General features: G+C 34.1%; 1 protein-coding gene across 2 annotated transcripts in view; it reads right to left on the minus strand.

Moving 5' to 3' along the window:
* LRP12 (LDL receptor related protein 12) overlaps positions 1–16,851 on the minus strand; it is a 75,298-nt gene that overhangs the window by 23,929 nt on the left and 34,518 nt on the right. Inside the window, exon 2 of one of the 2 annotated variants that reach the window (XM_042923604.1) lies at positions 15,224–15,280. The exons of the other annotated variant lie outside the window; for it this stretch is intronic. Coding sequence (XP_042779538.1) covers positions 15,224–15,280 — 57 coding nt within the window. The remainder of the gene's footprint in view (positions 1–15,223; positions 15,281–16,851) is intronic. 2 annotated transcript variants of the gene reach the window in all.

Genomic DNA, 16,851 nt, shown 5'->3' on the forward strand with positions numbered 1-16,851 from the left:
CTTTATATAAGTGGATGGACCAGTTATTGGTGAAAAGCTGGAATTTTATTAGGTTTTGGTTTTAAATTTCTCCCCCCTGAATAACTGAGACACCCATAGGTGGTGCTCTTATACCAAAAACTAAGTATGTTATGTTCTGATATGGATGCTCAAAAATACTTCATTTTCATACGACTGCCCGAAGATAAGACACACCACCCATAAGAACGGTTATTTTGAGATTCAGTATTTTACATTTCTAATTCAATAAGTACTTTAAAAACAAAACTGTAGTATCATGTTTCTCCCTTAATTGGTTATGAATACATATTTTGATTTAATTTTGCACATTTGCAACATGACTGAGTTTGGCATTTTGTTTCAGATCCAGCTGGTGGTTTTTTATCAACACATTTTTTGCATGTACAGTACGTTGGGCATATAGATAAATATAATCTAGAACAGCCATAACACATACCTTTCTCTAAGAAAGAGTAAATTCAAATGTTAAAACAGTAAGATTAACATTAGAAACCACTAAAAAAGTTTTCTGTCCCTTTTGGGCTAGGAATTTACATATATATCTGGGTAGATTTGGATTCATGAGACCTAGATGCTATCTGTTCTACCTGCCATTTACTGGCTTTGTCATGCTGTAAACTACTTAACTTCTTTGGGTCTTGATTTCTTTATGTGTTAAAATAAGAAGTTGCTATTTGAATATCTCTAAGGTCTATTTCAGCACTAACTCATGCCCACCCCCATATCCCATCATGATGATTTATTTCCACTACCCTTCTGATGGCTCATCAGGATGAACTCATACATTTTTCCGTATTTTCTGACTTTTTAATTTCTCTTTGACCTACTGAAATCTGATTCCAATTTGAATTCCATGAAAATCTTGCCAGCTGGCAAAACCATCACAGACATCAGTGCCGTACTGAAGGGATGCTCAATTCCCATCCTCCTTGATCTCTCTGGAGTATATGATAGTGGTTTGTTTCTTCTTGATACACTACTACCTTGACTTGCTGACACAGCCTCTCTGGCTCTCCGCCTCCCTCTGACTGTTCTGTTAGCTCTCTAGTCCAGGGCCTCCTTCTTCAGCCAGCTCCTGGAATGCTGGTGTTTGTAGTTCATTCCAAGCCTTCTGCTCTCCTCACTCTCTAGGGAAGGGTCCCATTCCATCGTACAATTTCAGCTATTATCTACAGTTCATGGGTTTAAAATCTCTAATGCAGAGATTCTGCATTAGTCAAATGCCCGCTGGACATTCCAACATCAAATTCAACATGATCAGGATGGTATATTTCACAAATCTTTCTTTCTATCCTATATTCTTAATCTTTATTCTTAGGCATCAACTGGTTAAAGGAATAGTCACTTCATCTAATTCAAATAGAAAGGAAATTTACTTTAGTATTACAGGTGACTTCAAGGATTTCCAAGCATACGAAGTAAGTCAGGCCTAATAGTGACTAAAACTAGAGATTTCCAAGTCAAACTCTGAGAATGCCTTTATCACCTCTTAGGCCTGCTTTATCTCCCAACATCCACCCCAATCTTCCAACTGACTTCCTGTGAGTCCTCAATTTTTTTCATTATTTCAGGGTCTTCTAATGATTTCCCATTTCTAATTCATCGTAACCCTTCAGCTCAAGTACCTACCATCAACTGTAATATCATTTTTTCTTAAATTTATTTATATTAATGTTGTTAATTTTATATCCTTATATTAAAAGATTTGGGGTGACCTATTGTTACAAATCAATTTCATAATACTTAAGCCTCCATCCTCTCACTTATAAATGGGGATTTAAACACTACTACCATCTAGAATGCTACAAAGGCTAAATATAACTATTATGGTAAAGGACTTAGCACAGTGCTTGGATTGCAGTGAATTGTCAATAAATAACAGCACATGATCTACCAAGTCAGACTGGTTGGTAGTAATGCCTTGGAATGCTGTATTGAGATGGCTACTAAGGCTGTGTTCAGACTATGTGGGAAAGAGACACAGATTATTCATTTAGTATGTACTGGCACCATTATGCTCTAGAAAGAATGAGAAATTATGCCGCAATTAACTGGTTATCTAACATGGGCAGAAGCCAGGGTAAGGATGAGGTTAGGATACATACCCACAAAATAATGCTTTAGGAAATTAATTTTGTTTTGAACCACACTGCTTACATATTTCTGCTAGTCTGAAGCTCATCTTTCCAGATTTTGACTACATTCCCAATTTGGGATATACCAAACCTGACCTTCTTTTACCCATGTTTATTCTACCCATTCATTCTGTACTGCTTATCATAATTATTTTAGCCCCAATCTGACCGATTCTTCAGTGAGAAATAGTTTATACGTAACTAGTAGATAGAAGAATCTCGTGAGTATAATGCAAAGTTGTGACAGATTTTATTTCTAGCATGTTAATGATCTGAAGTAATCAGAAGCAGGAGTTTTTCACAGTTTAAGAAAAAATATAAACACTCTATAGAATGGCTTTCCTTTATTGCCAAGTGGTTACTTTACAAGCTTAAAGAACTGCTTGACTTTCCTCTATTTTAATCTATCTTGGGAGGTTGCTCGTACAAATGGGGACATGAAGACATTTTCCTGCTACGGAAACAAAACATTTTAATGAAGGGTATTTCTGAATTATATTCTTATTATTGATGAAGTTGTTCTCCATTAGAAGAAAATGTCTTCAAGGAGTAAGTAGGAAGCCTAAAGGATATGACTGCAAAGTCTGGACTGATTCTAGGTATAAATGCCAGGGGTATTTGACTGTGTTAGCATTTGGATTGATATTTCATCAGGGCTATACTTTGCAAAGCTACAAAGCTGTAAGTGATCTGTATCAACACTACTTCTGTCACATGCCCTGTTAGTTTAATGTTTAATTTTAAAGAATGTGAGATTTTCTAAGAACACATATGTAGCATTATGGCAGAAATGACTATGTTTTAGTCTGTTCATTTTGCTTCCTTAATTGATCTCTTAATAACCAGTATCAACTCTCTTAGAATATAAACATCCACAAAAAACATGTGTATCTAATTTACTCTGGTCGGTATTTTTAGATATAAAGAAGCACTCAAGAATTTTGGATGATGATAATCCATTCTCTCTACTCTTGATAAATTTGGAAACAGAAACTCCCAAGTTAAAGAGGTCCCAAATGTTCATTCAAAGGATGGCAGCTTTCAACTTGGACAGCATCTTCTCCATAAGATTATGTAGTGAAGAGGTTATCTGACTGCTTATCAAATAAGAAAGGGAAAATTAGGGAATGAATAGGCAGAGATTCTCTGATGGGAGTTCTCAATAAGATTTTGATATTAGTTTTCAGGCTTAAAATCCAAAGATCTTACTGTATAGTTTAGAAAATGACAAAACTGAGAAAATACTCAAGATTTCTTCATGTTTAACCTGATACTATTCCAATAATCTCAAAGAAAAGCAAAGAATTATGGTTTTTAAGCTAGATTAATGTACTATAGCTATCATCTTTAAATAGGAAGTATTCAAACAACCTCTATTTTACAGGACACATGGCAGAGGAGAGGATAGGATGATTTCAAAATAATGTCAAATAAACTGCCCTTCAACTTGAGATTTCATGGTTTTAAAGCCTGAGGAGAAAAGAAGCAGGCAAGGAAATTTATGATTAGAGCTGAACTACCTGTAAAAGAAAATGAAAACTACAATTTCCTGTTCTACAGATGAAGAGCTGGGTTTCTTTTCAAAACTGAAAAAGGTTGACATTTTAGGACAATAAGTAGAGACTAAAAGCGACATGGAATCTTTGTGCCTTTGGTTTTAATAAATCACAAAACCGAAAAGCAAATAAAAATCAACTGTGCTCACTGACCACCAAAGTAGATAAAATACATATGAAAGGCACAAAAGAGCATGAGGAGAATTCATGGTTTCATGGAAACTGCAGTGTTGCAATAATGAGATATGCTTATTCATAATCCAAGAAACATAAAAACAGCCAGGAGAACATACAAAACAACATACGTAGTCCTAAGTGATATAATACATTTTAAAGTAATTTCACACAATGTATCATGAGGACATAGTGTTACTAAACAGACGCAAAGACCCACACATACAAAAAACCTGCATTACATAAGTATAAAACAGGGAGGGCTTACTTGACTATTAACACAGCATTTCCTTCACAGAACAGAAGTAGGCAGAGCCAGAGTAATGAAAGAGCACATTCCAAATTAGAAAAATTTAATGACTCAATTCTGTAGACGCTAGTCAAGCCAAGGTAGGCTACTATGAAAAGAAGTGATGTGATGCAAATAAAGAAACTGGTGAAGCATAGAAATCAGCTAAGAAGCAAATCCTCCAACCTGTAAAATTTCACTTTACAGAAGTTTCATTATCTAACAAGAGCAGGTTCACTCTGTTTATAAGCAAAAGACAGCATTTATAGTCAATGGTGGTCACTATCATTTGGCTGTCTCATTTTCAGAGTACAGTATTTTATAAAGATTAGCTCCATTATGTCTGATAATACAAAAGCAATGCCAAATGTTGAAAACACTACTGAGAAGAATTTAATTCCAATGGAAACAGATGTACTTAAGAAAAAATGCCATCTCCAAAATAAGAAAAGTGGTAAGCAAATGGTGACTACTAAATGGGCGCATGGGATGAGAGAAAAGAATGATCCGGAAAGCTGACGAGGGAATCACAGGGTACGTGGAAACGAGTGTGCCAGTGCAAAAGCAGTACAAGGCACCAGGACATGGAAAATTAGGATATGTAGATAGATGATTAGCATGCAAACCAGATACCTGCTGGTCCAGTTAATTTAGGAGAAGGGCAGCAGTTTGAAACTTAAAGGTTAATTATGGTGCACAAGGCTGAAGATGAGATTCCTGCTGCAAGTCAGAAGTTTATGGTTCATGAGTTGAAGGCCTGTAAATACAATCAAAATGAGGAGTGTGTGGTCAGGCCTGTGGATCACATGACTAATGATAATGTTACTGCCTGTCGGGTACTTCCTTTTAATTCTTAGTATTTAATTCCTAGTATTCTTTAACTCTTAGTATTATTATCCCTATTTAACAGAAAAGAACACAATGGGGGCAGAGAGAAATTAATTTTCCCAAGATCACAAAAAAGCTAGTAAGTGTCACAACTGGGGTTTGAACCTAGGCAACAGGCTTCGAGGGACACACTCTTAACCACTAAGACACACACCTGCCCTAGAGCTTCCTATGATACTTGAAATAATTATCAAGGAGGTGGAGGGAGCTGCCTCAACAGAATTCTAGTAAAGATAAAAGTAGTCTATTTTGGAAAAAAGAACTTTGGTCCTGTACTAGCAGACAGAAAAGGTTTTAAAGCACCTAAAGATGGATTCCTATTTAGTACAAATCTATGTAGTGACTGCAGGCAGGACTAATCTGCTTCTAAGTCTCTTTGGAATTAAGACTTTATAAACTCTATTCTAGGACCTACCTTTTATAATAAGAAAAATATACATGTAGGGGTTAATTATAGGTAAGATGTTTAGGGCATGGGATAAAACAGCAGTAAGAGGATGTGATGAAGGCTGAAGGAGACATTTCAAAGGAAAGAGGAACAGAGAAGGGGAAAAGCAGGGAAGGCTGGGGGACTAATGGAAGGTGGTAATATTCTTAATGTTGGACAGTCAGAGTTTGGGAAGCAAGCATGTTGAGTAGGAAGTCTATGGGCCACTGAGCCCAGTATCAGGCAAGTACCAGGCGAGCGTCAGAATCTGCAGATGAATGAAGTACAAGAGGGTCCCTCTTCAGACAGTCCCATGTGACACAGCTAAGCCCTTGCAACCTCCCCAGAAGACGATGGTTAGGAGCCCATGGTCAGGAAGAAATGACTTTAGTTTGAAAGTTCTCTTCTTACAACTTGACTGGGTGTGTTGCCCATCCGTGTTTTGATTTCTTTGACCTTTTGTTGCGCAGATTCCTTGAATACCTGGTATCTGAGCTGAGCTCTCACATAACATAAATGTCAGGACAGTCAACACACTGAGGATGGACAGAACTGGAAGAAGAAAGAGACTGGACATGGGTAGAATTCCCTTAGAATTACTTCACGCTTCATTCCAATGTTTTCAGAAAGTCAGAAAACTAAACTTCTCTTTTTTTATGGAAACAATTACTAGCACCCTAACAGCAATATTTACTAGCTTAAGATGGGAAGGATTTAACTGTCATTTGAAAGGTAAGAATCAGTACAGGCAGAAAAGTTTGTATCAATCTATCGCTTACACTCAGGACTCTCATTATTTTCAAACCTATTACCAGAAATCACACATTTCTACTACAAGTAGAATATTATAGTAGAATATTTCTACTATGAGTAGAATATTATAGTAGAATCCTTATAATTAAATGAATATTCCTTTTCATTAATGTAGATACATAACAATGAGTGCAGCAATATATTTATTCATGTTAGTTTAAATATGTTTTTTGAGGACCAAAATATTTCATGTGGTCTTCAGCTCTAAACAAGGCAGGTTGTCCAGAACAAACAATGATCAAGGGAACATCGCAGTAAAAAAAAAAAAAAAAAAAAAAAAAAAAAAAAAAAATATATATATATATATATATATATATATATATACACACACACACACACACATATATATATTTTTTTAAAAAGTCAAGAGGCACAAAATATGGAAAAAGGAGGAAAAATAGGAAAAAAAAAAACCATACAGTTTTTCCAGTTCCAAAATGGTCATAGCACAATATGAATAAGATAAGGAGAGTACCCTTAATAGAACTATCCAAGTAGCTTTACCCTAAAATTTCTAAGTAGTAAGAATAATTCTGAATTTTGCTAGCAAAGTGTAAGATAAGGTAAATGGAGAAGACTCAAACTTTTATACCTTTTTTTAAGGGCATAAAAGGGCAATTTTCTCCTGTATGGGCATAAAAACTACTGATATGGTACCTACATTTCCCAATTTTAAGTACTACAGAAGAGTCAAATGCTAAGCAAGCTACTTCTATTTCCTGAATGGGAAATAACATTAATTTTGAAGTTTACTGTGATTCTTGCTGGAAAAATAGAAGAAGCAGAGCAGAAATCAGCACCCGAGCAAACACATATTGGCCTTGATGCTCGTGATGTTCTAAGCCACCTCTCTCAGCTCTGACAGGGCTTTTTATATACTCACATCTTTTTCCAGGAGTGTCTTAGTGTCTTGTCAAGAGTGACACCCAGCAATAAATATACTACCCGGAGTGTGTTTAAGAGAGGAGGAAAGAAGAACTACCACCTACTTTGTTCTGGATACTGTATTTCCAGTACTGCGGTTTAAGATCGCACCACCCGTTTTACAGAGCTATTAGTCAACTGGAATCCCAAGTCCATTCTGCTCATCCACCAAGTGACTGGCTCTTGCACAACCGCTGCACAGTGCCTCTAATTCAAATTCATGCCTCAGCAAAATCACAAATAAGTCACATGCTATCTCACTTTGAAGAGTTATTCTCCAAGTAGGAAAAGAATTATTCTCAAAGTTACAGAGTAGTAGAGAAAACATCAAACCTTTGAACGCAATGTGTTACATCTTCACAGGATCTGGCTCGCTCACTCAAGTGGTTGAGTTTCACTTCCATCGTCTAAAGTGTCACACACTTCTGTCACATTACCACCTGTTCTATCTATGGTCCTGGTGCCCACGCTTACTGTTTTAACACTGTTTCTTATGATAATATAATATAAAATTATTCTATGTAATAATCTGCTATAAATATGCAATTGTTCAATAAAGACATGATAATACATGAAATATTATTACATAATACAGAAACAGGCTTCACACAAAATATTATATAATAAAACATCATAAATAATATTTAATTATATACTATGTAATGCTACATATAAAAGTACAATACATAAAGTTATATTACTATCATTACTTTCTTTTCTAAAAGTTTCAAGGAATGCTCTACTCCAGAAGCTAAAGCATTTCATGAATAAATACTCTGAAGGCAGGCAATGCTTTTAAAAATTAACAGTATCTTAAAACATGTCCATTATTTTTTAAAAAATGAACTCTGTCTTGTATTCTCGACTCACTTTATTCATTTGAAAGATGGTTTCCTGGGTTCACATTAAGTTCTATTTTTTTTATATTCTGAAATCCTAAAAACCCTAATGGGTTCAGTATCACCTAAAATATAATAAACTTTATTTCTTTTCTCCATTTGAAACATGGATAAAAGACACACCATACAATACTGGTCAAAAGAACTGGTGAAATTCTTTTTAGGAAGTTTAGGAGGAAGTCCAGTATTTGCTTGAATAATTGAAAATAATATTAAAATCACAAATGAAAGGTACAAAGACCACTTACACCTGCTGCTTTATTCATGCAACTTCTCTATATTTAAAAAAATAATTATAAACTGCTATCAAATAATTAGAGTTTAGGCTTTATTTCCTTTCAGAAGATCTGAAAATTCTAGGATAATAAAAGTGTTATCAGACAGGATGTTCTTCCAGGGAAACTTCAAAATACTGCATTACAGTATTTAAGCCCAAAATGGTAGCTAAAAACAAAAGTCACTTTACAACAGTGCTCTAACACTAATGCAAAATATTACTAATTAATTTGTAGGCAAAATAACTGCAATTTAGAAAATAATATATCCTAATTAAAAAGGCCACAACTAATTATTTGTTTTAAAAGGGTTATAGGATCAGCAGTATGCTAGGCCTCTGAATACCATAACAGAAACTATAAAATGCAAATATACAAACACAAAGGTAATGACTTTAATAGAATAAAAATTCTGACGAAATAAAGGGAGGACAATACTTAAAAACTATTTGAAGTCGTTCACTTATATGAGGACTTAAAGATACAAAACAGATGAACATAAGGATAAGGGAAGGGAAGCAAAAATAATATAAAAACAGGGAGGGGGACAAAAATTAACAGACTCTTAAATACAGAGAACAAACAGAGGCTTACTGGAGGGGTTGTGGGAGGGGGGATGGGCTAAATGGGTAAAGGGCATTAAGGAATCTACTCCTGAAATTACTGTTGCACTATATGCTAACTTGGATATAAATTAAAAAAATAAATAAAAATTTTCTAAAAATGTTAAAAAAAATATTTGAAGTCTATTTTATATACTCTGGTAATTCAGTTAATATGAACAAGGCTTAAAAAAGAAATTTCCTAAGTAGATATTCTCTTTCTCAGCTCCCAGAAATGCAAGACAAAAAAAATCCAAGTTAAATGTAAAGTAGACTCAAGACAAAGCTAACCTCAGCTACCGATGTTATAAGGTAGGCATTTAGAAGCTGTATCACTAGTGACTTGGGAATAATGTGTTAATCCTCATATGTAAAAACGTTCTATTTGAGAAAGCAGCAAGATCCAACATCTGTTCCTATTAGCAACCAGAAAATCTTCTTTAAAATTCAGGGTAGTTTTGCCTAACTATAAAAGAAAGCCAATCTCATTCTCTCATTCTATGCAATGCCACAACTCTCAGCCATGAATCAAAAAGAGAAGTAAACAATTACATTTCCGAACAGTCTGGGGAAAATAAAAGGTTGGGACTTTAAAAGAAATACGATAAGAAAAAAGTTTAAAGAGAAAAACATGATCACACCCAAGACAAGTGTTCTCATATACTGCAGACAGCTGTGTAAACTGGTATTGTCCTTTTTGAAAGAAATCTGTCAAAAAGTTTCTAAATTAAATTATTTATGACCTTTAATACACTAATCCCACTTCTAGAAATCTATGCTAAAAAAAGTCTTAGAAAAAAAAAAAAGGCTTGCACCATGACCCAGACTAGGAAAAAACCATTGGAAACAATCCACCGATATGTTTAAGAACATTACAACATAGCCACTGAAGGGAATTTTATACAGGTATCAAAATAATGGTTATGAAAAAATGTATTCTATAAAATGTTCAACAGAAAGGGCAAGAGACAAAATTAGTTATAATTCAAATGCATATACAATTATTTTTAATATATGTACAGAAAAAGGACAGATGAAATAAAATACTATTATTAATTATACTAATAAGCAGAGTTAATGGGTGACTTTTTAAATCTTCTTGCTCTTTTTCCATGTTTTTCTAAATGTTTGATGAACCTTGCATAATGAGTAAGTAAAATTTATGAAAACAAGTAAAAACCTTGATTTGGAAGTAATTAAGAATAGGGAGGGCATAACCAAATTATTTGTAGAATTATTCTGATTGAAATAAATATCACAGATCATAAAGTTTAAAGTAGATAAATTTAAAAAGTCAAATAGACTGGTTTAACTTACGTAAAGATCTTGTTATTAATCAATCTCACCTAAGAAATGTCTCATTCTATGCAAATGAGCAGTTAAGTTAGCTGTTTTAAAGATTTAGACATTTAAAGGAGAACAGGAGACATTTGATTTACACATTTTTTAAAAAGAACACTGAAATAGTATTTCTACTCTATCAACATATACAATTAAATTATTTGACAGTTCATATGATATAATTTCATGATTTTCACATATTATTAGATTTACAAAAATACCATTTGTCTTTCTCCTTCCTCTATTGTATATATGAAAGCAGATTTAAAATTTTGGACCATGAAAAGTTCTAAATAAAACATGTATAGAAAATAAAATTTTATCCAGTAATGCTTCCCCATTTTAAAATCATCTGATATATACTTTTTGATAATTTATGTTTTCTTATGCCAATACTTATAAGAACCAGCAAAAGGACAAAGACTTCTCTCTCTGGGCAAAGATTTGAGGAGGGGGAAGACAAAAATGAATAGAATTATTGGAAATAGAAACAAATTATCCCGAAGCCTAAGAACCAAAAATACACTGTCAATCAGAAATTAATCATTCCTATAATTCATATGAATTCTCAAAATTCATATTAATAAAATAAAATTAAGTACTTAGTGCTATTCATAATGAAATATGAAAAATAGTGTCATTTACTACTCACTACATATTGTAAATAGGTCTTTCATAAACTCATTTTCTCAATTAATATGCTTATTATTCACTATAGGATACTACATTAAGACAACATTACAGGTGCATTTTGCACATACCTACTTCCTCCATTAAAATAAGTTCCTTCAGATAAGAATGTTTTACTCATTTCTTATTCCCACCCTTCTTGGCACAAGGTCCACAGGAGCTTTAATACATGTTAAATGAAACTTAATTCATTACACATAGGGTGACTTTTAAAAAAGCTGTTTATTTATTTTGAGAGAGAAAGAGAGAGCAAGCAGGGGAAAGAGGGGGCAGAGAGAGAGGGAGACAGAATCCCAAGCAGGCTCCACACTGTCAGCCCAGAGCCCAACATGGGGCTTGATCTCACTAACGATGAGATCATAACCTGAGCCAAAATCAAGAGTAGGATGCTTAACAGACTGAGCCACCCAGGCGCCCCACACACAGAGTGACCTTATATCCTGCACAGTCCTGGACAGTCCTGGTTTTGTCTGTAGTACTAGAATAATAAAAATAGTGTTACTTTTCACTTTGAAAGTGTTCTGATTTGGACAATTAACTATGTGGAAACACTAACTGTAGGCAAATTAAAATTATTTCTAAAACTGTCAGTACAATTTCCAAAAAGCACAGAACTAGACTGGACAAGAGCACGGAGCACCATCAAAGAGAGTAGCAGAGGTAATATGAGAGCAGGGATGAAGCAGAAGCCGCCTCTGCTGCTTGCTGGTCTCAAGAGGAAGCAAGTCCTACATTTAGAGATTCTTCCGAAGGCTAGTTCTCCATTTAGACCAGTGCTGAAGGAGCTCTCATTTCACCTAGAGATGCACAGAAGTCAGAGAGCTTATACTATACCAAGTATTACATCTTCTATAGCTGCACACTGGCCAAAGCAAAACCACAGTGAATCTGTATCTGAGGGCACCTTTTGAGACAGCATCCATTTATTTTTTTAATGGGATAACTGGAATAGATTTCATATTATTCTTTTTACATAGAAGAAAGATTTTATAAGAACAACCTTCAGGAAAAACAATAAACCATTAATAAGGTTTCACTGACCTCTGAAATTAAGCATTTTATTGATGTATAAATTTGATGCATAAACATTTCATTAAAATACACATTTTGCTATTGGCTGAATTGTGTCACCCTCCCCAGACTCCTATGTTAAAGTCCTAACCTCTGGTACCTCAGAATGTGACTGGGTTTGGAGATAGAATCTTTAAAGAGGTAATTAAATTAAAATGAGGTCATATGGGTGGGCCCTCATGACTGGTCCAATATGACTGGTGCCTTTATTTATTTATTTATTTATTTATTTATTTATTTATTTTTAAATTTTTTTTTAACATTTATTTATTTTTGAGACTGAGAGAGACAGAGCATGAACGGGGGAGGGTCAGAGAGAAAGGGAGACACAGAATCTGAAACAGGCTCCAGGGTCTGAGCTGTCAGCACAGAGCCCGATGCGGGGCTTGAACTCACAGAGTGTGAGACCATGACCTGAGCCGAAGTCGGATGCTCAACTGACTGAGCCACCCAGGCCCCACTATGACTGGTGCCTTTATAAGAAGAGATTAGCACACAGATACACAGAGGAAAGACCATGTGAAGATCCATGGAGAAGATGGACACCTGCAAGCCAAAGAGAGAGGCCTCAGAAGAAACCAACTCTATCAACACACTGATCTCAGATTTTAGCCTCCAGATTTGTGAGAAAATAAACCTATCAAGTCACCTAGTTTATGGTACTTAGTTATGACAGCCCCAGCAAACGAATACACATTTCTAAATATACGTCTGAAATACAGAAGTAGAAAATAAACAAGATAAAAAGAAAATAAACAAAATTAATATATGCAAAACTACATATTCTAAGTGCTGAATTTTTAAGCTGATTTTTTTTTTCAAATAGGAATCTATTTAACGGTAATTTTGATGTCCAACAAACATCAAAGCTTGGTGGCTTCGTAGTCTAATTTCAAGCAAACATAAAAATTATGAAGTAGAATCTAATCTTGATGAAATGAAGCAAAATTCTGAGCCTAATACTAAATCTGTCGAAATTTCCATAGCTCTCATACTCCATATGAATCTGCAAAACTCAGAAAACAATTATTTTGTAAATTACTACTGCATATTACAAAATAATGCATGGTAAAAGAAAATCCCATCCCAAGGGCAAGAAAGGACAACTGGGTTTTTCTGTAATAGAGAATAAAAAGTTCACTACAATGGTTTCAGATTCCACTTGAAACTACCTTTGAACTACAAATTGTTGAATTTTGGTATAATAGCAAAGAAGAATATTGTCACAATTATCTGACAAGGCTGTTAAAAATACTCCTCCTTTTACCAATTACACATCAGTGTGAGACTGGACTGTCTTCATATATGTCAAACAAAATAACATACTACAAGACTGAAGGCAGTCTTTTCTACAGATCTTTTTCTACAGATCTAAAAATCCAGCTATATTCCCTTAAGCTATTCTTGAAAGACTGCAAAATTATAAATTCTTACTGATGTTTGTCTTGAAAATTCATTTTTTTATAGAATTATTTTATTAATGTAAACATGCAATAGATTCATTACTATTATTTGCAAGTAAATTAATGCATTTTAAAATAATTTCTCAGTTTTAATTTCAAATACAATAAATATCAGTAGCTAGAACCTACATAAAAAAAAATTCTTTGAAGTCCTTGTTATGGACTGCATTGGGTCCCCCGTCAAACTCATTTGTTTAAGCACAATTTGTCTGTATTTGGAAATAGAGCCTTTAAGGAGGTAAAATGAAGTTAAATGAGGCCATAAGGGTGGGATGTAATCCTATAGGACTTAGGGTCCTTCTAAGAAAAGGAAGAGACACTAGGGACCTCTCTGAACACAGATGAAATGCCATGAGAGGACACAGCAAGAAGGTGGCCATTTGTAAGCTAGGAAGAGAGATCTCACCAGAAACTAACCCTGCTAGCTCCTTGGTCTTAAACTTATAACATCTGGAATTATGCAAAAATAAATATATCTGTTACATAGGCCATTCAGTCTGTGTATTTTGTTATGGTAGCCCAGGCAGATTAACATGGTCCTCAATGTTTTGGAAAAATAATCGTAATTCTCATTAGCTATTCAAAATAGAAAAAGGGACAAAATCGAAGTTATTTTTTAAATAAGTTTACTTTTGCTTGATGTGTAGAAAATCATACAGAACTCAAAGACAAGAGAACAGTGAAACAAACTAAGGCACTCACTTCCATTTTTCAGAAAACCACACTTGTCAATGCATTTGGCTCTGCAAACTAACTCTTAGAGCTCCTAAGTCTACTAAAGTTTTCGAATATAAAATCAGACATAAAACCAAAGAGAAAACTGTCAGTTTTACTTCATCTGAGGAAAAAATAACCAAAGGACAAGATGACATGAGGAAATCAATCAGTAGATTGATAAATACACAAAGTATAATTTTTTTAACCACATAAAACTTATCAAGACTAAAAGGAAATAATAATATAATTAATACAATGGTAAGAAATTCTATTTCACTAAATGCAACAATAAAAGATTTTGCTCTCCTAAGTAATTATAGTTGACACAGCAAAAAAGAAAACAAGGCTGTGGAAATGATGTTAAGAACGAAAACTATAATAGTAATAGACCTTTATGTAATTATTAAGTTATAAAAGCTTAGATGAATGGGAGAAAGTGCATTTGCTTCAACAAGTTTCTGAATTTCACGGATACAAACATGTTGTTGGGTTGCTTTTTAAGAACATAAATTGTGCACTTAAGAACAACAATTTTATGCATAGTAGTAACTCAAAAAAATAAAGAAAAATGCTTTTCTAAGGCTCTAATACTAGAAACAGACTCAAAATTACATTTTAATAAATTTCATTTCATGTAACTTTGTGTGGAAAGAAAATACTAATGCAAGTCGAGCTAACTTTTTTTTGGTTTAATGTTTATAAGAAAAAATAATTATGCCGTCTGTATGGAAGAGTATAATCAATCCAGGGGCATGCAAGTATCAACTTTATCTTATGAGAATTTCTCCATGTTCCAGTTACTTCATTCCTTATTACATGCTGCAAAAAGCAGTAATAATTTTTATAGCCAAATATCACTTTGTAAGATACCAGGTGGCTTTCAATATTTACCATATAAGTCATGCATGAAATTTAAACATTACAAAAAAATGACTTACCAGTTGACACTCCTGAAATATGCACATTTTCAGAATGTTCTGCAAGAGCACCATTTCCTAAAATTAAACACAATAATAAACTAATTTCCAAGATAAAATTTATAAAGTTTTTTTCGGATTCTACCTTTAAAAGAAATACAACTACATAGAGCTACTTGTAGTGTTCAGGAACTAAAATCTCTTATGATAATCTTCAAAACAATACAATGAAGCCCCAAATTATAACCGTAGTAGGGATAACAGAACATTTTGGAAATCACAACAATGTGGTATTATATACATGAAGATCAAATTTATAGATCTGATTAATATCAGGAAAAAAATTCTATCAAAAGAGAACTCAGAACTACTATCAGAAAAGAGAATCACATACTTCTTCAAAACAGCATCCCACCAAGAGCATGCTCAATTAGTCCACAATGCGCTTACTGCTTAATGGTCATACGTGTTGGTACTTAAAAAATAATAATGTCTTTCTTGCCTTGTCTTCTAAATCTTTCAACCTCTTCTTATCAACAATTCTAATGGTTCTAAGAGTAGGGACAGAATTACACCCTATTTTGGTATCTGCTGATTTCCTGCACTTCTTACCACAAAGATGGGCACATGGAAGCATTAAAATAACTGAATTAAGTTGCTGAGGGTCACCTCAAACTCCCATTTAAAGTGCTGAGGATATTTACTCCTTCAATTAATGTGAACAGTGTCCCTTCAGGTATTCTTTTTTTTCTTGTACCTATTGCTCATCTTTACTTGTAAAGTTTAGTCTCTCTCTAATCATTAGGTCGATTTGGCATCACAACAGCTCAGGAATCCAGCTGTAAGAGAAAGAATTCTTGCAGTGGGGTAGAGGAGGAAGCTAGGTGGGAGAAGGTTAGAGGGCTAAGGTAGAATTCTGACGGTTGACAAGAGTAGAGACAATAGCAAGCATGGTAATTAACAACTTGTCTTTCACAACCATCACATTCCTGTGATTGCCTGATTATTGTATAGCACCCTGCAATATACTAGGCTCTGGGAGAGCAGAATCTGCTTATTTGGCTCACCATTGCATGCACAGTTCCTGGAATAGAGCAGGTGCTCGAAGAGCTGATGAATGAATAAATGAGGGAGGTCATGATGATGAAGTCAAATCATACCAATTAAGCACTTGATATATTGTGTGGCGCATAGCACTGAACAAGTATTCACTTTTGTAATTGTGTAAAATATGCTATTATCAAAGGAGAAAATAATAGTCAGAAAACAACCTTTCAGCTCAACTACAGCGATAGCCTTCAAAATGAAAATAAATGTTTCCCTCCATTAAAAATGATACAATGGAAATGGAGACAAAGGTGTGTAAGCTGTATTTAGTACAAAAATAAATCTGATTATAGTTATTTAAGTATTGTACATTAATACTACAGAAACCACGATTTATTTTTTTCAGCAATGTTAAATGCTACAGACATAGAATTGAAACTAGAAACCCCCACCTATTTAACACTTATAACTTATAAAAATAGGTACCATAAATAAAATGATGTAAAAACTGATTCAATAAAATCAATAAGATTTGCCAAAGGTCTGTATAAATTGCCTAAAGTTTTGCTACTCACAAACAGGTCAGCAGTACTGGCGTCACC

This window comes from Panthera leo, chromosome F2 (assembly GCF_018350215.1).
Source record: "Panthera leo isolate Ple1 chromosome F2, P.leo_Ple1_pat1.1, whole genome shotgun sequence".
NCBI lineage: Eukaryota > Metazoa > Chordata > Mammalia > Carnivora > Felidae > Panthera > Panthera leo.